Raw genomic sequence first — 25,351 nt, forward strand, 5'->3', positions numbered from 1 at the left:
TGGAATCAGCGCTGCCAGTCGTGACGTCATCACTAATGCGCCCTATTTGAGTCAATGAGGAAAAGAGTATTTGGAATTCTCAAATCACGACAAATGAACTTATTCCAAAAAGCTTTACAAACTTTGGGGATTTGAACAGCTATGTGTGGTACTTTAGAAAATTTTGCGCTATAATTGGCGATGTCCTATATTCATGAACAAAATTTGTTGTAAAATAGTGGGTCTGGATCCCAAATAAAGCTTTTTTTTTATGTAATTCATGTTTTTCAAAATTGACATGATAAAAATGGTCATTATTTCAATTTTGAAAACTTAAAAAATAATTAAAAAAAAGACCATGTGCAATTACTTCGATTTTTGGAAGATAGATGATGCCGAACGAGCTATACCACATCAAAAAAGGAAAATGCTTTTCTCCCATATTTATGCTGTCTCCCCCTATTTTTTAAATTCAAATGTCTCATCTCAGCAAATATTGCAATTAGATAATTTTTTGTTGGCCTCAGGAGAGAAAGGGCAATTTTTTGATTGGGTTTTTTTCCAGTACAAAGGGACTGCATAGAAAATTTATATTTTTATATACAATCCCTCGAAAGAGTTACCTCATTTAAAGAAACCAAATGTCATTTGAAAACTTTTTGTAATTGGAAGCATATTTTTAAAGTCTACGGTTACGCTGTTACTCGTTAATTATTAACAGTTATCTATGTTTTCACTTGTGGCAGAATAAAGATTTGTCTGGAAGAAATAAACATTCTCATAAATTTTCCTACTTAAATGGAACTGAAAGTTTTAATCATGGACTCTATGGAGGGCTAAAACAAAATTCAATATTTTCCAGATAACTCGTTTGTCAACCATAGAAAAAAGGATTTACATAAAAGACAATTTATTTCACAAAGCTTATTAAATACACTGATATATACAAGTAAATAAAACATTTTGATATTCTTCCAAAGTGCTGAACAAACAAATGAGAAGATCACACATGTATTAAAATAGGAACGTGAGGAATCATTTTGTCAGCTAAATAAAAATGGAAGCTAAGTACTTCAAAAAAAAAAAACCCTTTTTCATTTTCGGTGAAGAGGTATACATCGAAATGTAAATACTCAAATGTTAAGCTTAGTGAAGGCAGGAAGCATAGTTAAAAAAAAAATATATATATATATGTATGAAGAATATATCATCAGAAAAGAAAATTAGTCAGAAATTTCAGACTCAGTAATAGTGACTATTACTTGCACTACAAATGCAGTCTGCAGTTTGGCTTCATCAATCTTCATCTTATCTTGCAAGAGGCGACCACCAAAGTACCACCGTTGATGAGAGGGATCAATCCCTTCAATGACATGCAAGCGGCGTTTTGCATTTAATACTGTTTCACCAGTTTTAACTGGTAGTTTTACATCTTTTCCTGTAGTTGAAAGACGGAATTTTATCATGATTTCTTCACCACTTTCACTCCACGGTTCACTTTCAGCTGCTGGAGATTCTGCTTCACTACCATCTTCAACCAAGTTGACTGGAGCACTAAGACAGTATACAGGCAATTGATACCTGTTACCGAGCTCATCATAGCAATCCATCAAAGTGCCTAGAAAAATGAAGTCAAAAAGTTAAGCCAAGATTTAGTCAAATTAACCCTTTAACTCTGTAGCGCCCAAGTCGCCCGAAGATGATTGGACATGCAAACGCCTGTATATGCCCAAACAGAGTGTATGGGTATGTTTTGGAGGCTTTTGTCAAAAACGGGGAAGAAGATGAAAGCTCTTGTCAGAGGCGGGAACCGAAGAGACAACTGGAACATTGCATCAATGGGTTTATTAATGCTTGAGTATTAAAATGTCCCTTTAGAATACACTGAATACATACAGAAAAAGAAGTAAACAAAGCTTATTTTAATTGTAACAATAATACACAAAACGAAGAGCGCAGAATGGAGGTTACATTTCGTTTTTGCGATGTTGGCGACGTTTTTCGAAAAGACATTAGAAAATAACCAGGCCAATTTTTCTGATACCAAATTTTTCACATGTGATGAAATAATTTCAAATTGGTATGAACAGTATAACCCAAAACTAAAACTTTAAATTTAAAATAAAACTGATTAAATGTACTCATGTCAGGTACGATTGCTTCCTATAATAAATAAAATATTTGGAAAAGTATATAGAGTCCAGGCAATTTGTGGATGAACCCCAGCAAAATTTCAACAGAAGCTTTGTAAACTGTTTCTGAATCAGAAATCATTACTAAACAACGTATCCAAAACCAGACAGAATCGGACTACAGGAACATTCCTAAAACTGGATTTTGATCATTGTTGTCGCACCACGGTCATTTTCTGTACATGAGGGCTAATTAGACTGGGACCTACAATTAATTGCAGATTCCGAACGGCAGGCTTGTTTTTTATACTCATCGAGAGGTTGGTGTGCTGATCTCTTACTGGGGGACTCCCTGTTGTAGCAATTTTTTCTGCGTCATGTCACAGTTTCTATTGTATCTATCTGCCCTTTTGCTCGCATACCACGAATCTATCACATTTGTAGGTCATTATGCAAAATCGTCCAAGATGGTGAATGCTATAAATGGGCCATCGTTGTGTTTACATTGTGTATGTAAGTTAAAAGCCAATATTACAAGACTCACATTAATTTTTATAGTATGTTTAATGTTTACTTGAATTAGTGGCAAAATGAACGTGGTACTGTACATGTATTGCTCGTGGTAAATAAAAATAATAAAAGTAAATAATAATAAAAGTAATATTAAAAATTGAAATCTTTTCTAATGTTGATTTTTTTTACATACACAGAAGTGTGTGGAAAAAAACAAACGCAGCAGCAGGTTAATGATTTTCATGCTTGTGTACAATTATATTTTGGCTGATTAAAGCTCTCACATATTTTGTGGTAGAAGTTCAATTTTTAAGCTAAGAAAAATTGTCAAATCTACAAGTTCCCATATCAAATTCAACCCATCAATCATGATATTTATGGATTGAAAATTTGAGAATTATGCATAATCACTGGTAAATGTAGCAAAATTTATCAAATTTTATTGAGATGATCTGATGTTTTATCACTATTATCAACGTATATGCATTGTATATAGACTCCAATACTGTTGTAAACTATCCCACACACCCTTCAGATCTTTTGATAATTTAAAAAGTTGTGGAAATGAAAAGCATCTGTGAATATATATATATTTTTTCATTTTCAAAATATGACTAAATATGAATCATAAAAACAATCTAACTTCTATTAAAGAAAGAATTTACATGGAAGAAAAAAATTGTTTGCTAAGAATTAAGCTAAGAAGTGGGGCCACCTACTCCTTAACTATGGAGAAAACGATTCTTAGTTAAGAATGTAGTTGCAAAATTCCCTCTCAGATTCAGAAGGTGGTACACTCCCAATGCCATTTATTAAATAATTTTTAATTGTTTTTTGTTACCTAAAAAAGTTAAAAGTAATTCTAATTTTAGTTAGATTGAAATTGCTTTAATGGATTTTAAACTTTCAATGACTATTTCTCCAAGTGTAATGAAAAGCTTCAGCTAGATATGTAACCTTGGTCCAAGAGGCGATATAATTTTTATACTTCCTTTTACATGTGCATAGTTAAATTGTCATAGGCCTAATTCAAATTTATTAGAGGTTATTTGATCATTTTTGTTGCACCATGGTCATTTTCTGCACATGAGGGCTAATTAGACTGGGATCTACAATTTATTGCCGAATCCAAATGGCAGGCTTGCTTTTTTATATTCATTGAGAGGTTGGTGCGCTAACCCCTCAATGGGGGAACTGCAATAGCAATTTCTTTCTTCGGTCATGTCGCCATTTCTGTTGTACCCCTGTGTCAGGAAAGTTTTCTGACAAGGAAGAACAGGGTATCAAACTCGCGACACCTCTAAACATCCTTTGGTATTTTAGGTAAGTGTCTTATCGACCTGGGCTACCACGCCCATTTATTAGAGGTGTTAAAATGAATTTGCATATCTTAAATTGTAGTACAAATGATGGACACGGAAGGAAGTTTTTGCCGCTTGGAAGAAGAAGGGTTGGTAGTTTTTTCCAAGTGGAAGAAACTGTTTAACTCTTCAAAAGACTGACGCAGTTATTAATTTGCATATTTAATTAAATCAGTGAAATTAAAATTACTCAATGTTAAAAAAATATACATTTGGTATACAGTCAAATCCTGTTATAACGAACTCCAAGAGACCGGAGAAATCACTACGTTAAAACAAAAAATTTTGTTATAAAGGAATATTTAGTCTAGAATATTTATTCTAGTTATTTGCATTGTTCCTACGTAAACTTATCTGGGGGATTAGAAAAGTGTTTGCTAAAACAATATTTTTGCTATAACTGTTATTCGTTAAAACAGGATTCAACTGTATATAAAACATAAATTCTAATTTACATGATAAATTATTGAAGGAAAACTAGCTTCTTCCACTCAGAAGAAACCAATTTCTTTCAGCCGGGTTTTTCCGTTTTGGAAGAAACTGTCCAACCCTTATTTTTTTATTAATATGAGGATTTACTTCATTTTTTACAAGTAAAAGGTTTCCTTCATTTTATTAATATGGCACAATAGTGATTAGCAAGAGTCAAAAGCAGCAATGCCTGGAATAATCATAAGAAATGAAGATCTTTAGCATGAGACATTGTTTTACCAAATACTGGTTTCCAATTTTTTTAAACTACATACATCTGTTTTCCATTAAAGAAAGAGAACACAAAACCCTGCTACATGCAGCAACATAGTAAAAATGTCAAGATCCACAGAAACTCTACATGTATCAAATTTAAATTTATGAGCTTCTTCAAAGGTATGTGTACCTATGAATGGGTTAAAAAAAAGGACACTAAAAACAAACGAAGGAAAAACATTTTCTTTCAATGCTTATACTTGCAGATGGAGCTCTGCATTTTAAGATGTTTTACAATCATATTCATGAAAAACTCTATAGCAGTCATTTTGAACATAGCTGCAGTTTTAAGTGAAACATTCGTTTTATCACTTAATTAAGTAACCTAGAACATTCATCTTCTAGGAATTCAACAGCTTCAAGAAGATGAGAACAGTAATGAGGCTGCTTTTTGGATCACGTGATATTTTCCTTTTTTTTGAGGGACATACTAGATAACCAATATGGCGACTTCCTGTGCGATTAATAAAAGAAACAAATCTAAATTAAAGAAACATAGAGATGAACCGTTTTTTCTTTTTAATGGGAGCAAGAAAATTCAAAATTTTTTTTAACTTCAACTTATTGATTTGCCTGTTTTTCCTTTAAAAAATGCTTAATTAAAGCTGTGGTTCTTTGATGTAATTTCAAGGGTGGGAAGTGACAAAGTCCACTTTGGAGCAGCAAAATTCAGGATTTGGAGCAGTTTTGGAGCAGCAAATTGAGGATTCTGAGCAGTTTTGGAGCAGCAAAATATAGGATTCGGAGCAGCAAAATTAACAACAATATTTTCGTTAACCCTCACTACTTTTCAAAATAAAACAACTGCACTGTCTTTTGTTAAGAAATATCTTTTGATCAGTTTTTGGTGTTTCAGGATTTTGACACCTTGTTTGAAAAAGTGGCTGTCATAAAATTTTTCGTACCAATCTATTTAAGATGATTTTTGCTTACTGAGGGCACTATTTGCTGTCTGAAACAGCAGCCCTTCAAATGAGCTAAAGATTTTCTATAGTCTTTATATAGATATTATAAATTATTTTCTATATCAAGTTTTCAATTTTTTATACTCAGAAAGAAATTGTTGCAAAATAAGAAGAGCATTTCGGAAGAATCAACACGATGGTTGTCGATTCAGCACTCATTATTTGGTGATATTGGCGATCTGACACTCGTTATTTGGCGAGATTGGCGATCTGACACTCGTTATTTGTCGAGATTGGCGATCTGACACTCGTTAGTTGGTGAGATTGGCGATCTTGCTCGTTATTTGGCGATTTAACACTCATTATTCCGCAACATTGGCAATTTAACGCTCATTATTCGGCAAAGTTTATAAATTAGCAATGCTCTTTTTACTCCTGGAATGAAAATTCTTGTTCACGAAACATTGGGATTTGATGCAATGACGATCGACTACAGTAATTTCTGCTGCTTCCAGTGGCGACTTTTTTCCTGAAAACGGAAACTGACTTGCATTTGCGCTTTAAAGCTGAAAGAACATTGCAAACCATCTTCAGTTGCATGATCACGGATATTATTGGGGTTTCACGATGGAAAGCCTGATGATGGGCCGGTAGTTTAAATACGACGACAGTTGAAGTACAGTGGAATAAAACACGCTCTTTTCGGAAAGGATCATTTCGCGACAAGCAGGAACAAAAATTTTTTGCCGTATTTTCCGAAATTCCGGGCATACTGAAGCAAAATTCGCTATTTGGCCCAAAAAAATATGAAAATACCCTATTGGAGCAGGATGGCGCAAGATGTCAATTTTGGCGCAGTGCGGCACAATTGGTGCAGAGTTCCCACCCCTGTAATTTCTATGGGCCCATAATTAATTTAAAAACATCCTATACTATATGGACTGATGCAATTGGATAATGTTAGACAATATGGAGCTATTAATTCTCATTTTCCCGCTTGAAAAGATATAAATAAAAATTTCAAATCAATGTTATTGCATGGATATCCACCTCAAAAGTGGGTCTGGCTCATTATTTTATATTTAATTTTCTAGGCTTTGTATCTCTAAGCGAGCTTAATACTTTGAAAACCAATGATACAATTCAATTTTTAAAATTATTGATATGGCGGAAAACCCCACTAAATTTCTGAATTTCTACACTAAAATCAGCAATTTTAATATTGATCTCTATGGGGGATCATCCAGTGTATGTCCCTCAGGAGCGATGATTATGACGTCTATTCGAAAAGCCTCATAAGGTTTCAGTTACTTGAGGTTAACTGTACGGGTATAATGACATGTCAAAGTAGCTTTGCAGTCAAAATCATTGTTTCCATCATTCTAGTGTTAACAAAATAGCAATTTTTGACAATAAATTTGGTCATTTGCACCCACTTCCAATCACACAAAATTACACATTTGCTTCTAGGCATATAAAAAGCTAGTAAACTACCTGTTAAATACATAAAAAGCAAAGGAATTAAATAGGGTTAAAAACAACTTACCGGTAGGCAGTGATATATTGGCACCATCAATAATAGCTTGGGCTAAAGAATAATCATTTGTTTCAGCTGCATAAGCTGCTGCTTTCAGTGCATCCCAAATCTCTTTTCTGCCTTCAAAGGCTGGGGCTGTATCCCAAAACTCATCACGTTTGCTGTGCAGCTGTCCATCAGTCAAAGGCACATCACTTTTCCACTTTGGCTTTTCATGTTTGAGAGGCTGATTTTTACCTATAGTAACTGCAGACATTTAAAGAATTAAGAACATAAAAAAAGTAAAGATAATAAATATAAAATATAAAAATGAAATAAATAAAACAATTGTAAACACATGATCAAAATATAATTTTTTTTCCTGGCTTCGAATAAATATTTAATAAGCTTACCACAGTTAGACCACAGAGTAAATATAAGATAAGAGGGAAAACATGTTAATGTTTCCCAATCCCATACATTGGATGAAAAAAAAAGTTAAAAAAATTAGATAAGGGAAAAAAGAAATTTTAGGGGATAAAAGTGCTTGATTTAATGCTCACTTTCAGCAAACCAAAATCAAGAAATATCAAATTTGTTACATAAAATAATCATACTTGAGTATAATAATAATAACAAAATTGAACTTTTTTTAAAATCATATTATAAATTACTTGTGCTTTGAGAGGACCACAGGTTTGCCACAAAAAATTTTGAAGGAAATTAATAAAATTATTTTCTAAAGTCAAAACATAAGTTCAAATTTTAACCCCTTAACTGCCACGTGTGTATATATACGTCTTAGAGTCTATGCATTAACTGCCACAGGCATATTTGTCTTTACAAAATTTCTTCCACTGTATTATGTTGATAGCCGTATAAATATGCCCACTGCTTTGGAATGCAATAAATTGATCTTGAACAGGAGTTTAATTGAGAAAACCATTTCTCAAGCAAATTCCCATGTCTTAGAATAGGAAGTGCTAGATACTACTGTGAGGGTGGTAGTAAATATCTGTAGTTTATCACTTAGTGTTTGAGTGAGTTGTGCTGTTTTTTTTTGTTCCTCTGCTGCATTTTTGTCTTGTATTGTGTGTGTGACCACTTTCTTGAATGTTTGTTCTTTTCACTTAAGGAATATGTTTGAGAGTGATACCGAGAACATGGTCATCCACAACTCAATGTGCTGAGTAAGAAGTTGGTTTATGTGTGCAACCATGTTTTAAGATCTATATCACACACACAATTACTAATTTTTTTTTGTTATATTCTGTATTTCAAATTTATTTGATTTTTTTCCTTAGTATGATATTAAACACTTTTTTAAAATTTCAAACTATGACACTATTTTTCTCTAAAACACACCATGTCACTAGGCCTGTGAGCAAAAAAGGTGGCACTGGAGAGTGAATCATGTAAGATTTCATATGCAGTTAAGGGGAAATTATATTTTATTATAATAATTATATTACATCATATTATACCATCAGCTAATTATAATTAGCTGATAGTATGTTTCAAATAACTTGCATTCAGTTATACTAAACAAGCAAAAATTTGAACAAAATATGAGGCTATTTTTTCAAGATTAAAAAAAAACCCCCATGATTTTAAATCATTTTGTTTACAAGATCATTTTTCTTTTTTGCTACCTGGCAGTTGAGTGGTTAGGGGAGCTAACTTCTGACTGTGTGCAGGTCTGGGTTCCAATCCCAGTCCAGGCATGGATGTCTACTAACACTAAAAAATTTCTTGGACAGTTCTCTTGAGAATATGTAGAGTTCCCAAGCAAGAATTCCCACCCGACCCATTCTCTGGAATTTGTTGCGATTTCCCATTCACAAAATCTGAGAAAAATTACCAGGAAATTACTGTTGTGACACATTAATACTGAAAATGGAATATAAAAGATTAAAAAACAAAAAAATTGATGGGAATATATTTGTTGAAAATTTAATTTTCTATACTTATAGCATAGCTTGGGAAAAAAATGGGGAGGGGATAGATAGATTGAGTGAAAAAATATGGAGGGGAAGGGGCTTCCAGTTTACGTAAAAAAAACTGTACTAGCATACCCGCCTACTATAAAACCCTAAAGTAGTGTTTTGGGGAAGTGGAAACACAAGAGATAAACGAAAGAGATAAGATATGAAAAAACGCATGGTTACGATTAGGGTTGTTGAGAATCCTAAATGTGCTAGAGCATAGTTTCCCAACCTTTTTTGTCCCATCGCCCCATTCTTCAGAAATGTTTTGTCCCAACGCAATCCAACCCACAGGATCCTATGTTATACCCGTAGGTTCTACCCCCCCCCTTGAACATTCTATCGCACCGGGGGCATTAATGCAAACGTTGGGAATCACTGTGCTAGAGCATCAATAGCTAGCCCAATTATTTTGTGTGTGGGGTCTGTGCATTTCTGAAAAAGGGTGGAAACTCTCTGCTATTCTAAATTCAAACAAACATAATACCTTTATGGAAGAGTAGATCAACTTTGCCCAAGAATATTAAGAAGTCACCAAAGAATAAGACAAATACAAAACTCCTATATATATCTATAAAAAAATAAAAAATATGCATTTTGACACACAATGGGTGTTGACTTCAGAAGAAAAAATATTCAACCATTAATCACGCTGACTGAGTATCCCACTTGGGTTGAATACCAAATGTTAACTCTTGGTTGCTCAGCAGGAAAAATTATGTCTGTTCACTTCAAACGTTGTGGTTAGAATGGGGTCTAGGTCAATTCGGCGCACTCAACATGTCGCAGCGTCATTTCGCCGTGCTACAAACTCATCGCAGTACAAATTTGTTGAAGAATCATTTTGTCACGGTACAAATTCGTCGCAGACTCATTTCGTCACAGTATAAAGTTGTAATGGAGTCATTTTGTCACGATATCAATTTGCAGCAACAAATTTGAATTGCTTTAAAATTCAAATGTTTGTTGTGATCTTATAAATAGAGTAGTTGGTTTAGGCGTAAAAAAATGGAACTAATTTTTTTTCTCATTTATTGCAAATGTGATCTCTATTTTAATTTTTAACAAATGTGGAAAGTATTCATTGAAATCATTGAGGGACATTGGAACGTACACCAAGATAATAAATTGTGATTCAATAAATTTTCAAAATTTAATTTTCACCATATAAGCCACATTTCTGTCGGGATTTCCATTTCTTGCAGTGCGGGGCTTTGGAGAGCACACAAAGATAATAAATTGGGATCAAATAAATTTAGAAAATTTAGTTTCCACCGTATAGGCCGTGCTTTCCGCTTTCTGTCGGGATTTCCATTTCTTGCAGAGAGGGGCGTCTGTTGCACACATCGAGATAATAAATTTCAATCAATTGCCCCCGTACCAGCACAATTTTCGTAATTCACTATTGAATATATCTTTGAGAAATTTTTTATAGACAATTTATCTAAGTTTTATGTATAACAGCTGCGAAAAGTCATATTTTTAAATTATTTTTTTGCAATGCAATGTGCATTTCAAATCACTTTGTATTATTACACCGAAATAATATTCAAACACTACAACCATAGGTGCTAAAACCTGGGGGGCCGATGCAATTTGAGCCCCTCATTCCAATAACTCATTATTATACAATGCAATGCACCCTTCCACCTCCTGAGTACGGGTTTGAGTCCCTAATATACGGAATGAATGGCGATTTTCAGCCCCTCCCTCAATGTTTCTTTCACATCGGCGCCTTTGACTGGCCAAGGGTGATGGAAGTGTTTGGAACTTGAGGGTTCTTGTCTTGATCTTTAAGTAGGAAATTTTGATTTTTGAATCATTTCTCTGGGTGCTCATACCCATTCCATAAAGTACTGTGGGCACCCACAGCATCCATGTCTCTGACACCACTGCAAATGTCAATCGACTTCAGATTTTTTTTTCCAACTCTATAGTAACTCAATGATGTCAATAATTTGATGTCAATAATAACTCATTGATGTCAATAATTTGATGTCAATAATAACTCATTGATGTCAATAATAACTCAATAATTTGCGTATCAGCACATATAGAAACCATTATTTTGAGTACTCTGCAATTCTGGATGGCAACAGATCGGAATTCGTGGAAGAAGCCAGTCAGACTTACCCTACGATTTTGGTAGGACTATTGTGGGTGAGACCAGGGTAAAGGATGTTCGGAACTAGCTGAAGTCAGCGGCCTTCCGCTAATTAGACAAGATATTTGAATTAATTATTTCATTACAAAGGAATAAACATACATACAATAGACATTGTAACGTGATGGGAGTACCGGTGAATTATCGTTAGTTAGGTCCCATGGTTCGTGGGTGGGACCATACCGAGTCATCGTCAAAGTTAAAGATTATGATGGCAATTTTTTGCATTGAGAAATAATGTTTTGCAAACATAAAATTATACATGTTTTTACAATATTTTACCTTCACGCCATCGGTGGGCCTAGGACCATCTCACGGTTAATAATGTCATGAGCTTATACAATCTATAATAGGCCTAATGTGTGGCTGGCCCTGGCCAAGTCTTCCATGTTTATGGTTTTTTGCATTGCCAGATGCCAAATATCATTGTTGTACAATATTATTCTTAAGTTCATGTGAATATGCATATTTATTTGTCAGAAATGTTATGTTGATTCTAGCACCGCCAAATCTCAATACGGATTGGTTCCGGTGATGTGAGATGGGGGAATTTCCCCTTATATGGTGGTAGTGTGCAGTGAACATACACGCTGGTCGCTGCACTTCATTACATTTCACTTGTAGTGTTTTCACCCCGTCTCATTCCGGAAGCCATGAGTTGATATTTTAGCTGGGTGCCTCGGCTCCGTTCGATCCGTTTATCGTGCTCTTCATTTTCTACTCAAAAATCTCTATGAGATGTCGGCTCTCGTCTATGAAGGGATATTCGTCTGGTTCGTCGTGACGTAGCCACTTTGTCTTCGGATGCTGTTCCTATGGAGCTTTCTTTCAGAAAGTTCACCTGGAGATCGGATGGATCAATCAAGAAGGGAAATGTCGTTCCTGTGATAGTGACATCCCAAAGCGTGAAATAGACGGACCAATTGCGTGGGAATGTTTGAATCTGTGATATAGTAATGTTAAAACTCTAAAGAAAATTTATTGAGGCATGATGTACAGTCTTAAATTGTTTTTGGTTTATATTTCTAAAGATTAATGCTGTAATAAAAGTCTTAAGTAAATGAAATAGTTTGTCATATCATTGTTGTCATCTGTCTGGTGAAATTATAATGCGAAAGATAAAAATGGAATCTGGGATGTAACGACAAGTTAGGTTATAACATAATGAATCACAAAAATCGTAACGACACAATCTGGTCTTCACCCGGGGGAAGGACCTAGCGTTAGCTAGTCAACAAGGCGGGTTATTGTGTATTGTGGGTGACGAGACATTGGTAAAAATGTGACATGAGGCCCAAAAGGGACGATGAGTCACAACACTATCCCCTTTTAGATACCTGAAGATGAGTTTCCCTGATTTTACTCATTTAATGGACATCGCAGCTGAATATGCCCCACCTGATTGCATCAATAACATTTTATAGCTGACAGGAAATTTTCAGATCTTGTGATCGCGTCATTTCTAGACCCATCTCCCCCATGTGATGAAACACTCGAAACAAAATTTTACCATGATACAGAAAATTGGTAGATCACTACAAACAACTGCTGTAGAGATGTCGGTTTTCTCACTTGAAGAAAATTTCCAAGAGGATAGGGAAGTTGACATAATTAACTCAATCTTTTCATCTACTGGTACTGACAAGTCAAATGATTGAAAAGATCTAACTTATGTAAAATGAAACCTTGATACGATCCCGAAGAATAACCTTCTGAAAATAATGCTTGTGCCAACTCAACACGAGAATGATACTTGGAAAATGTATGCAACCACAAATTTTTGAGTTTTACCCATGATTGATCACGTCCCCAAACTTCCCACTCACACTTTCCAATATTTTGTCACCATGATTGCATCCTCCTGTCGAACGTGCTGATAACCAGTTCAACCGTATTGGGTATGTTTTACAATGCAAAATAAAACATTTAAGTAAAGAAGCTCAAACATCTTTGTTTTGCCCAGAAAAAATTTAACTTCCCCAACCCATTGAACTGGCAACTTCAGTTCATTACCAGGGTTAAGCGGAACTACCGGGGGAAAGATCACCTGAGTCTCATTAACAGGATTAGTGTAAGACACATTGGAGTCCACGAAATCTAATTCAATTTGAATTGATACATTTTGGCTGCCCAATGCTCTAAGCGTACTATGATCCATATTAAAAAATAATTTCAATATGAAATACAGTAAAACCTTGATAAGTCGTCACCTTATGTTATTGATAAATTATGACAGCTCAAGCGGAGTGACAACTTATGCGAAGTGTCATCAGTTTCAATGTGGATTATCGTGAAAATCGTATAAATTTAAAGTAATATAACATTAAAATATGAATAAATTTACAATATTAATAAAATTCATAGATTGCAAAAGAAAAAAAAAATTGAAATTTTTATCTTTTTAGATCTCATATTACGTAACTTATTGTGTTAAATTTATACTGGTACACTTATGATTTATACTAATAATTTTTAATTTAGACTAATCAGAGCAACTGTTTATAGAATAGTAAGCTTTTCTTCACAACAAAACTACTGCACATCAATTTTACACATGTGAAATTTAATTTTTGTGTTTTTATCCTTTATCAGTAGTTGAAGATACAACTAAGAGGTAGTATTGGTAAAATTTATCAAGGTAATCTTTCACATGCTAACTACAAGGTAACCTTGAACACAGGGTCGACGTTGAGGGACTTGTGGAGGGCCCGGGGTAGGGAAAAGCACACATTGGAATTACCGTAACTTTTGAAAAAATATCTGATTTTTCTCTCAACAAAGATAATTTGTTTAAATTATAAGTCCTAAATTAGTGGGGCACTTTCACAAATCAGGTTTCAGAAATCTAGCTCGAACAGTCCCTAACGTTTCAAAAACTTTGGTCGGCAAATGAACTTCCCCAGCGTAACTTTCGTTACTTGAACTGTTTCGTTTTGGTACATAAGGCTTTTATGGTGACTTTTAAGCACATGGCAATGCTGTTAACAAGCTATTGTTTTAAAGGAAACCATAGAAATCATCTGTTCTGCTCTCTCAAACTTTTTCATTGTGACAAGTTAACCGAAATTAGCAACGAGTAAACGAGGGTTTAATAACATTGTTGTCTATGAAAGATAGACATGCCTAAAGAAAAACGATGACTTAACCGGAGTGATGACTTAACGAGGTTTAACTGTATTTCTGATTTCTGTCAATACTTAACTTGAATCGGTCAAGCCCCCTTTTAAGTGCAACCATTCAACGCACTCCCAGATTCCCATTTTTTATCCTTCAAGTCATTTGACAGCAAAAGGAACTGACCCAAAGTCAATGTTTCACAGACATTTATTCAATACGGGTCATTCTATTTCAAATCATCCAGCAAAATGCCAAAATGAAACCCATGGTATCAGATCTCAATGATTTTTTTTTATTTGTTGTGCTTTCGCCATCCTTACTAACCATGCGGGATATTATTTACATATCTCTAAAACTTTTTGAGAAAAAAAAATGTTAAAATTTATCAAAAAATAATGCAGGTGACTTTTCCGAGGCTCGACTTTTAAGTGGCATTGTTTGAGAAAAAAATAATGGCTTTTTGACCGTTAATACATTTATTCTGGTTTGCAACACAAAATTCATCAAAATACGACAGGTTGCTTCTATTTCAAATCATTGAACTAGGTACTGAAATGAAACCCATTATCTCAGATTCCAATTATTATTTTTTGTTTATTCTTTCTACCATCGTTGTTAACCATGCGAAGTTTCATGTACTCATTTGACAGCAAAAGGAACTGACCCAAAGTCAATGTTTCACAGACATTTATTCAATACGGGTCATTCTATTTCAAATCATCCAGCAAAATGCCAAAATGAAACCCATGGTATCAGATCTCAATGATTTTTTTTTATTTGTTGTGCTTTCGCCATCCTTACTAACCATGCGGGATATTATTTACATATCTCTAAAACTTTTTGAGAAAAAAAAATGTTAAAATTTATCAAAAAATAATGCAGGTGACTTTTCCGAGGCTCGACTTTTAAGTGGCATTGTTTGAGAAAAAAATAATGGCTTTTTGACCGTTAATACATTTATTCTGGTTTGCAACACAAAATTCATCAAAATACGACAGGTTGCTTCTATTTCAAATCATTGAACTAGGTACTGAAATGAAACCCATTATCTCAGATTCCAATTATTATTTTTTGTTTATTCTTTCTACCATCGTTGTTAACCATGCGAAGTTTCATGTACTCATCTCAAAAATTTCTTGAGAAAAAAAAGGTTTCTAATGCCACGAATGACGTCTCTGATGTTAATCATTCAAACAATATTGTTTATGAAAATATATCATAACTGCAAATTTTCAATACATTCAAATGAAATCTCCACTAAAATGCTCACAAGAAAATGCATATTATGTCTAGAAAAAAACTCAAACCTTACTGCTAAAAAATCATTTAAATTTAATTTTTGATTTGTAATAAAAAAAACAATTTTTTAAGCACTTTTTGTATGCACAGCGTGAATTTTCTATTTTTTTTATTTAATCCTACTGGTATATTAAATAGAAGACTAGAAGAATAAACATTATTTTGGCAGTTGATACATTTGAGTCACAAAACACAACTGTACTTATACGACCACATTAATTATATTTGTACATTTTGACTTAACATAATGATTCATGCGTAATAAAAAGAAATTTAAAGTTATATTTTATCTTTCATGCATGTTTATTACAGTATTCACTAAATTAAGTTTCATGAGTAGTTAATGCAATAATTTAAAAGCATTTAATAAATTTTAAAATTCAAGAATTATTCATGAAATAATTAGAAATGTTAATGTAATGTGTCAAATCATCATTGGTGAAAAAAAAGGTTTTTGGTTCAAATTCATTATTTATTTATTTATCAAAGAAATGTACAAACATACATATACAAATAGAAACAACTTTTCATCCAAGGTTAACGTGACTGTCACATACTAGATGATGGGTTATTAAAAAATAAAAAGTACAATGTGTGAGGGGGGGAAATACCTATATATAAACACTTTTACATAAACACAAATATAAATGGGGAGGGAAATTGATAGTTGAATATCAAATAGACGGGTGAAGGGGGAAAAACAAAAAATTAATAGTAACATCATTGTGGCAACGCATGGTGGGTGCATTTTAAATATAAAATTTAGATATAATAAATATGATTTGAATAATTGAGCTACTGTCAGAAAGGCAAAATATTTAAAATGTTGATAAATATAATTGGAGAAAATCAATTACTTTAATTAGTGTGAGGGGCGATTTCTTTAAAAAAAACAGAAGACTAAAAGTGCACGGTGATATCATCAATAGACAATAAATATCTTTTGAGGTACTTCTTGTACGTCTAAAGAGAGGAAGCATTCCTAATTTCAATGAGCAGAGAGTTATAAAACTTAGGTATTAGGTAAGAGAAATGAATTTTTTTTATGTTTTTGTGAATAATTGGCAAAGAATATGTAGCGTTACGCCTAGCAGAAGATCAAGTGGATATTAATGGTAGGGAGTATTGACGTTTAAAAATAAGTAACAGGGATTTATAAAAATATAAGTATCTAAGTGGTAGAATTTCTATATTTTTGAAGAGAGTAATGGAAGTAGTAGTATAGTCATTAAAAATTAGCCTCATAATTTTCTTCTGTAGTGATATAATAGGTTTTAAGTTAGTCAAATAGTCACTACCCCAAATAGGTAAACCGTATAATAAGTAAGAATGGAATAGTGAGTAGTACAGGGTGATTAAAAAAGAGCGACTAACAAAATATTTTAGAAAATAAAATTTATACATTGTAAATCTTAATTTTATTTGTAGATTATGAACATGGGATTTCCATTTCATGTCAGAGTCAATAAAAATACCCAGATATTTTATAGTATTCACTTTTTCTAATTTATGACAGTTACAATCAGTGTTAATGTTACATGCAGGTTTATGAATCATAAAGTCAATATTCAAGGCAGGAATGTTATGCAAAGAAAAGTTAATACATTTAGTTTTCGAGATATTAAGTTGAAGATCATTTGCATGAAACCAGTCTCTAATTTTTATTATGTCAGAATTTACTGTAATTTGGAGAGATTCATAGGTAGCAGCAGAATAAAGTATGACTGTATCATCCGCAAACGTGATTATCTTGCCATCAATTTTTAGATTACATAAATCATTTATAAATACATTAAAGAGAAGGGGGCCAAGAACAGATCCCTGGGGGACTCCTCGGTGTACCCCTAAAAATTTACTGGAATGAGAGCCACATCTTACTCTCTGAGATCTGTTCGTCAGATATGACACTAAAAGATTTAGGGGGGATGTCTCTAATTCCACATGCCTCAAGCTTATATTGAAGGATTTCATGATTAACACTGTCAAAGGCTTTTCTTATGTCTAGGAATACAGCTATGGTTTTTCTAGATTTGTCAAGATTGTGTATTACGTATGTACTAAAATCTAGTAAAGCAATTTCAGTGTTATGATTAGCAAGAAACCCATGTTGATTAGGAGAAAAAAAATTAGTATGAGAGAGAAATGAGAGTATTCTTTTTTTTAGAACAGTTTCAAAAATCTTGGAAATAGAAGGTAAAATGGAAATAGGCTATAATTACTTAAATCATTACGATTTCCTGATTTGAAAATTGGGAAAACAGTGGCAGTTTTCAAAGAGTTAGGATAAACACAGTTTAGTATGCAGTTATTTATCAAATTAGTAAGTATTATAATTAAATGGTAAGGAAAACATTTAAGAATCAATGAATTAATCATATCATCACTAGAAACCGAATGAGATAACTGATTTATAATAGAAATGATTTCTTCTGGGTAAGTTGGGGAGATGAAAAAATATCTGTTAGAATAGGGGACATATTTTTTGTATTTAGAAGACACCAACGAATAAGGCAAATACACAATATTGTGTATTTGCCTTATTCGTTGGTGTCTTCTAAATATTCTTGGGCAAAGTGGATCAACTCTTCTATATTTTTTGTAGTTATCCGACGGTGAAATGGGTGATAAAACAATGTTTACAAAATGATCGTTAAATTTATTAGGAAGCACTTGGGGTTCAATGTTATCGGAGAGGGGATTGCTACGATTTTTACCAATTAGGTTATCAATAAACTTCCATCGTTTGAAAGGAGTATCACATTTTGAAAACTGTTGAGAGAAGCAAAATTGTTTAGAAATTTTGATTTTAGGTAATGTGTGACATTATAATATGCAGTACTAACCTCCTGATCATATAGATATTTTTTAGTTTTAAAATATAGTTTCTGTTTTATTTTAATTAAATGTTTTATCTCTGATGTAATCCAAGTTTTATCAGTCCGTCTGGAAAGGTTAATATCATGATACGATGTATGGTTATTTATGATGGTTTCAAGTTTAACAATAAATTCATCAAAAGCACCATCACTTTGGGAATTATTTATGCAAAGTGTATAATTCTGTAGATATAGCTTGAGTTGGGAATAATTAATAATTTTTTTTCATAAACATTGAATTTTTGTACCGGACCAGAATTAATATTAGAGTATGATAATTTACATAGAATTGGGTAATGATCGGTCAAATCCGTTTCCCAGACTACAGATTCAGAAAATAAACTTACATTAAATTCATTTATTGTTGAATAAAATAATTTTAAATTCAACCTCCTTGTTGAAAAGATTCTTAGAAAAGTGCTTTTAAGTTACCTTTATAATTAAGCATGGTAAAAATTATTTTACCAAAACAGTGATAATTTTTTTAAAAGTTACTTTTTTTTTTGGTTTTTAGAGCATATATTTTAACATACATATATTTAGTATATACGATAAATATGAAATGATTATACTTGTGTGAAAAAAAAAAATCTGCATTATAATATTTTTGAAGGCCTTTAAGAATAAAAATGTAGGCCTATGTAAATTTTTTCCAAGTAATAATGTAAAACTGCTGATGAAAAAGCTAGAATATCAGGCATCAAATCACAAAGAAAAAAAGTTATCATATACAACCTGATTGTTGTAGCTGATGCAGATGGAAAAGAGTAGAACTTAACTCTATAATGCCCAGATCGCCCGAAGTCGGCCGAGTAGGTTAATGCCCATAACCGCCTCAAGTCGGCCCAGCAAGGGGGTATGGGTATGTTTTGGTGGGCTTTTGTCACCAATGGGGAAGAAGATGAAAGCAATTGTCAGAGGCGGAAACGGAAAAGACAACTGCAACGCCCTATCAATGGGATTTTAAAAGCTGATGTACTAGAATGATCCTTGAGAATGGACTAAGGGTACTCAATGCATTTTACAAAGAGATAATACTGTGGGGAAAGGGGTGTTTTCAGTATATATATATATATAGACAAATTATCTCCCGAAAATCCATTGAAATGAAAAGGTGAACGTTAATGCAAAGGGTGGCATGAATAGAAACTCATGGAGAAAGGGTGGGGAGAGGGAAAGTGGCCGAAATTTGGACGAGTCCACTTCGAACACAAAAAACTTGGTATTTTCACGACCCTCCCAGGTTTTCTATCTGGGCGTTAAAGAGTTAAACCTAATGGATATAGTGTCTGGTGGTGATATGTTAGATGTGATATTTCTTGTTGTGATGATTATAAAAAATGATAGCTTCAGGTGAAGATGTAAGCTATGGCACACTGGTCTTTGTCCTTCAGAAGGCAGCTAGTGTCTTATTTGATTATAAGACTTTCACTGCTGCTGCTTCATTGAGAAAACTAAAAAACAAAAGTGTACCCCCATTTACAGATGATGCAAGTCTCATTTATGATCTTGCTGAAGACAGAGAATGTGCTCCATAGAGTAGCCTACTCCAGGGTTAGCAATGTGGTTAAAATTAACTTGAAGTGAAAAGTTTTTGATCTTATGATAACAATTTCCATTTGAGCTAAATATTTTATATCATTCTGGAATTCAAAGTAAAATGTCAGAAAAGACACTTGAAATTTGTGGTGTTGGAAAAGATACTGGATTTGACTGTCATAGAAAGTGTTATGTAAAAGTGGAAAATCTGCTACCCATTACATCATTGGACATCAATCTTTTGATCTTGAGGAGTGCAGTGAGTTCTGAACTTGCATCATGGAGTTTTTTTCTTAAAGAAGTATGAAACATATTAGAAAACATGCTTTAATTCTTTTAAATGTCATAAAAAAGTAACAAAAGGTTTAAGAATAATAAACTTATATTTTTCACAGAAAATAAATGAAATCGATGGTTGTACAAAATCAATTCCGGGCACAAAATATGCAATGCTTCTAGGGACAAAATGAATAAACATATCAATAAATTAGGTGAAGAAACTGGATACTATGAAGAGATGAACAGCGATAGTGTTGTAGAGATAAGTAACTTGAAAATATCAATTTCTAAACAAGAAGCACTTGAAGAAATAAATTCATCTCTGCAAAACATAGGAGAGTCACTAACTAAACTTCATGGGGTAGCTCCACAGTGCAAGTTAAACTATGCTAAGAGAAAAGTTGAATTCGTCTGTAGCACTTTAAAATCAAAGGTTTGTAAAGTTTTTGAAGAATTACCAGAAAATGAATCTCAAAGCACACTTAATGAACATATTAAACAGAAAGCAAAAATGATATATTTTGATTAAAAAAGACTCAATTCACCAATCACAACAAGGGAAAAACTGCAAATTTTAACTCTGGCCCCTGCTTCATGGAACAAGAAAAAAATCTGTGAAGAGTTCAATGTAACTGAATATGCTGTGCGAAAAGCATGAGAGCTTTTACAAGACAAGGGCATATATATAATAGCTTTGCCTGAACCTACAAAAGGACATTCCCTGAATGAAAATGTAACTAATACCGTCATAGACTTTTACCAATGCAATGAAAATTCACGAATTATGCCAGGGTCAAAGGATAAATTGAGCATTGAAAAAAATGTATACAAACAAAAACGGTTTTTATTGATAAACTGAAACGAAGTTTATTCACCTTTTAAGTTGGAACATTCAGATCTAAATATAGGTTTATCAAAGTTCTGTATGCTGCAACCCAAATGGTGTGTGCTGGCAGGTTCTTCTGGTTCACATTCAGTTTGTGCGTGCACCATTCACCAGAATATAATACTGTTACTCCATGCTGTCTCAATAGAACAGACTTATCATGACCTGATTGTTCAATTAGTGTGCTCTATAAATAACTGAGACTGCATGCTCCACCATTGCTCCAAGTATCCCCAAACAAAAGTCTGAAATACTTCATAAAAGAAAAATTTGAAGAATGGGATCCTGATGACAGGACTAAACAGGTTCAGGTCACTGACTTTAGAAGAGTACTTGAAAACGTTGATGAAAAGCCTTGAAGTACTTGTATACCACACTCATTCATAACCAAATCCCAAGCCAAATATTTAAAGGAAAAGAAGGTTAATCTGAAAACTGATGAGGCTATTGTCTTACTTGACTTTACTCATTACTCATTTAAAAATTACTCATTTGTCATCTAGGATGAAGCACAAGGTTACCATTGGACATGCAACAGTTGTTCTCTCCATCCAGCTGTACTTTATAATCGTACAGAAAAGGGTGAAGATCCAGACAGTTCAAGTTTTTGCATAGTATCAGATGATTTAGAAGCATGATGTTGCTTTCGTCCACGAAATGCAAAAAATAATTGTAAAATACATCAACGAAGCATTTCCAAGTGTAAAAAACATTCATTACTTTAGCGATGGGTGTGCAGCCCAATATAAAAATTGTAAAAATTTTATCAATCTCTGTAATCATGGAACTGATTTCCTGTTAATAGCCAATTGGTCATTTTTTGCCACAAGTCATCACAAATCTCCTTGTGATAGTATTGGTGGCACTGTAAAATACTTAGTCAAAAAGCAAGTCTTCAGATGAGTCCTGGAAATCCCATTGATTCAGCTGAGAAATTTATTTCTTTTTACAGAACAAAAATTTAAAACATTAAATTCCAGATGATTTCAAAAAAAATGCTAGTGGAAGCCCGGAAGCAGTTAGAGACTCATTTCACGTAAGCAAAAACAATCCCTGTCAGACCAGACACGACCCGGCTCTGTCTCTTCCGGGATGCAAGCCCCCCAAAAACAATCCCTGGCACACGTAGTTTCCACAACTTTACACCATTATCAGAAGGTGCCATTGGGACAAAAATAATTCGTTTTGATGAAAACTTTTGTACCATTTTTAATTTTACAGGCAACCATCAATGAGGATGTCACATATCATATGCATTGCATGTATTTATGATAATCACTGGTTTTTCAGTATAGTTTTATTTAAACATAAAGATGAAGGTGATGTTAAAGTTAAATTCTTGCATCCCCGTGGCCCTGCTAGATCTTTTCACTGACCTTCTAAAGATACTTATTTTTTGAGAGTAAAGGTTTATTTGTATGAATAAACTACATACAACAAATAACAAAAACAACACAACACATGAACTACACACAAACTGTATACAAGGGTGTGATCTCCCAAGGGACCTATGTCCGTCCAGGGCAGATCCATGAAAATAAAACAAAAATATTTTCTCGTGGCAAACACATCGTTCAATATATACACGTATGTGTTACACATACACGCACACACATATACATATTGCCCCATGGTTTTTATGTATGTGATTATTGGTCTGTCTTAAAACTTTATATACTATTTATGATATTGATATTTTCCACATATGTTTTAATCAGAGTTTTATATTTTTTATGCAATTCTTATTTTTTATGTGTGAATCCAAGGTATTGTAAATTTTTGTCCTAAATAGATAAATTGTTTTTTATTATAGTTTTATGAGGAAGAATTATTTGAAATTGGGTCCCGTTATTTCTGATATTTCTTTGAATTTGTCTTATTTTGAACCAATCTGTATTTCTGAATAGGAAGAGTAATAGTCCATAAACATAGGTTTTACGAACATTTGATCTGTAGTAATTTATTTGGATATTTGATGGATGATGAGCATTTGGCCTGATTATATTTAAGCTTTTGTTTATTGTTTTGTTGAGTAATTGGATATTACAGTCATAATCACCTCCCCATCCACAAATTCCATAATGAATGGTGGACAGGATCCAAGCATTGTAAATAGTTGTTAAAAAGTTTTCTGAAATAATATTTCGGAGATTATACATTTTTATATTATAATATTTTATTCTATTGTTGATAATTTCTCTCTATATGATTGTTCCATTTCAAATCTCTACTAAATGTTATTCCTAAATACTTGAAGGTTTTAGTCTTTTCTATTTGGGGGCAATCGCAGAGCTCATCCATACAATTTAGAGAGTGATACCTTATCTGAAATGAAATTTTATTCTATTGTAAAACATAATTGCTTGTGCCAATTCTCCAATGACAAAAGGATCTGGAAGGGTATACTATTTCCCTGAGAAGGACATGGATACTATTAATCATCAATGTACGGTGCCGTTGGAAAAAAAATCATTGTAAATGAAAAAGCAAAGGTAAAAGTTTTTTTATTATAAAAAATTAAAAATTAAATTAATTTTTTTGCAATCTAATTTTTTAATGCAAAGGTTTAAATTTTTTTTCTAGTCATAATATGCATTTTCTTGTGAGCATTTTAGTGAAAATTTTATTTGAATGTATTAAAAATTTGCAAATTTATGATATATTTTCATAAACAATATTGTTTGAATGATTAACATTAAAGACGTCATTCGTGGCATTAGAAAACTTTTTTTTCCCAACAAGTTTTTGAGATATGTACATGAAATTTTGCATGGTCAACAAGGATGGTAGAAGAAATAAACAAAAAATAATAATTGGAATTTGAGATGATGGGTTTCATTTCAGTATCTAGTCGAATGATTTGAAATAGGAGTGACCCAGTCTTATTTTGATGAATTTTGTGTTGTGAGCCAGAATAAATATATGAATGCTCAAAAAGCCATTTTTTTCTGTTAGTCTTTTACTTCATATATTTAGGGGAAATTTAAAATCATTTAAAAAAATAAAAGTTTTGGTAACTGCTGTGCTCCTAGTCTAAAAATACGTTAGAAGAATTGTATTTTTCTCACAAAAACAAAATTCACTCATAAATTTCAAATGTAAGTGTATGAATTATTTTTATTCATATTCTGTATGTTTTTGTGAACACTTTAGTGAAAATTTCACTTGAATATATTGAAAAGTGAAAACATGATTTATTTTCTCAAACAATGCAGCTTATAAATCGAGCCTCGGAAAAGTCACCTGCATTATTTTTTGATAAATTTTAACATTTTTTTTTTCTCAAAAAGTTTGAGATATGTAAATAATATTCCGCATGATTAGTAAGGATGGTGAAACCAACAATTGAAAAAAATAAAATCATCGAAATTTGTGACCATGGGTTTCATGGCTGGGTGATTTGACATGGAATGACCCACTCAATTTCAGTTACAAAAGCTTTTAGTATAACACTTTGAAAACGTTAACGAAAATTTTAATATAACATTAAAATAATTAAATATATCACAAAAAAAATTCACATATTAGCTATTGCACTTATCTGTTAGTGAATACTGAGTTTTGGCACATATCTGGATGAGTTTCTCCATTATCCACATGATTTTCAATATCAAAACTTTTGATGGGCGTCTTCTGTGACAGGCATGTCAGAGCCAATGGAATCCAGTAGACGAGGCTGTCTACTATCTGGAAGGAGGATAGCATCACCGCTTGTAGAGGTCTATCTGATGAAACTTGTCGGGTGCAATGTGAAAGCACAGAGATGTTGATCACTGGACGTCGTCTCCAAGCTTGCCAACAGGCGCTATTAAGAGGAGGATTAGCATCGGGTCCCAATGAAACACAGACATTGAGAGTCATCAAAATTGGTCAAACCAAGTGGCACAGTAGAGAACATCAACTCGAATAGCACTGAAAGAACTAGACGTTGTCTTTCCGTCACCAAGCAAAACCTTTTCATCACATGGTATCTTTCAGAGAAACTGTATCGGAACTCACATCAGATTATTATTATTAATTCATCATAAAAACAAAGTCTGGACCTGCCGAGAC

The 25,351-nt window shown here is 33.1% G+C and overlaps 1 protein-coding gene across 1 annotated transcript in view; it reads right to left on the bottom strand.

Annotated features, from left to right (window-relative positions):
- Positions 1–768: 768 nt before the first annotated feature.
- The window catches only part of LOC149080552 (ubiquitin domain-containing protein 2), a 53,924-nt gene continuing 29,341 nt past the window's right edge, over positions 769–25,351 (bottom strand). The window contains exons 2-3 of the mRNA XM_089239659.1: positions 7,184–7,420; positions 769–1,597 (exon numbers count right to left, since the gene is read on the bottom strand). Coding sequence (XP_089095785.1) covers positions 1,203–1,597; positions 7,184–7,420 — 632 coding nt within the window. The 3' untranslated portion in view covers positions 769–1,202. The remainder of the gene's footprint in view (positions 1,598–7,183; positions 7,421–25,351) is intronic.

The sequence above is a fragment of the Pholcus phalangioides genome, unplaced genomic scaffold (assembly GCF_987345545.1).
Source record: "Pholcus phalangioides strain wild (caught in Gottingen) unplaced genomic scaffold, Ppha-v1.0 ptg000011l_1, whole genome shotgun sequence".
Lineage (NCBI taxonomy): Eukaryota > Metazoa > Arthropoda > Arachnida > Araneae > Pholcidae > Pholcus > Pholcus phalangioides.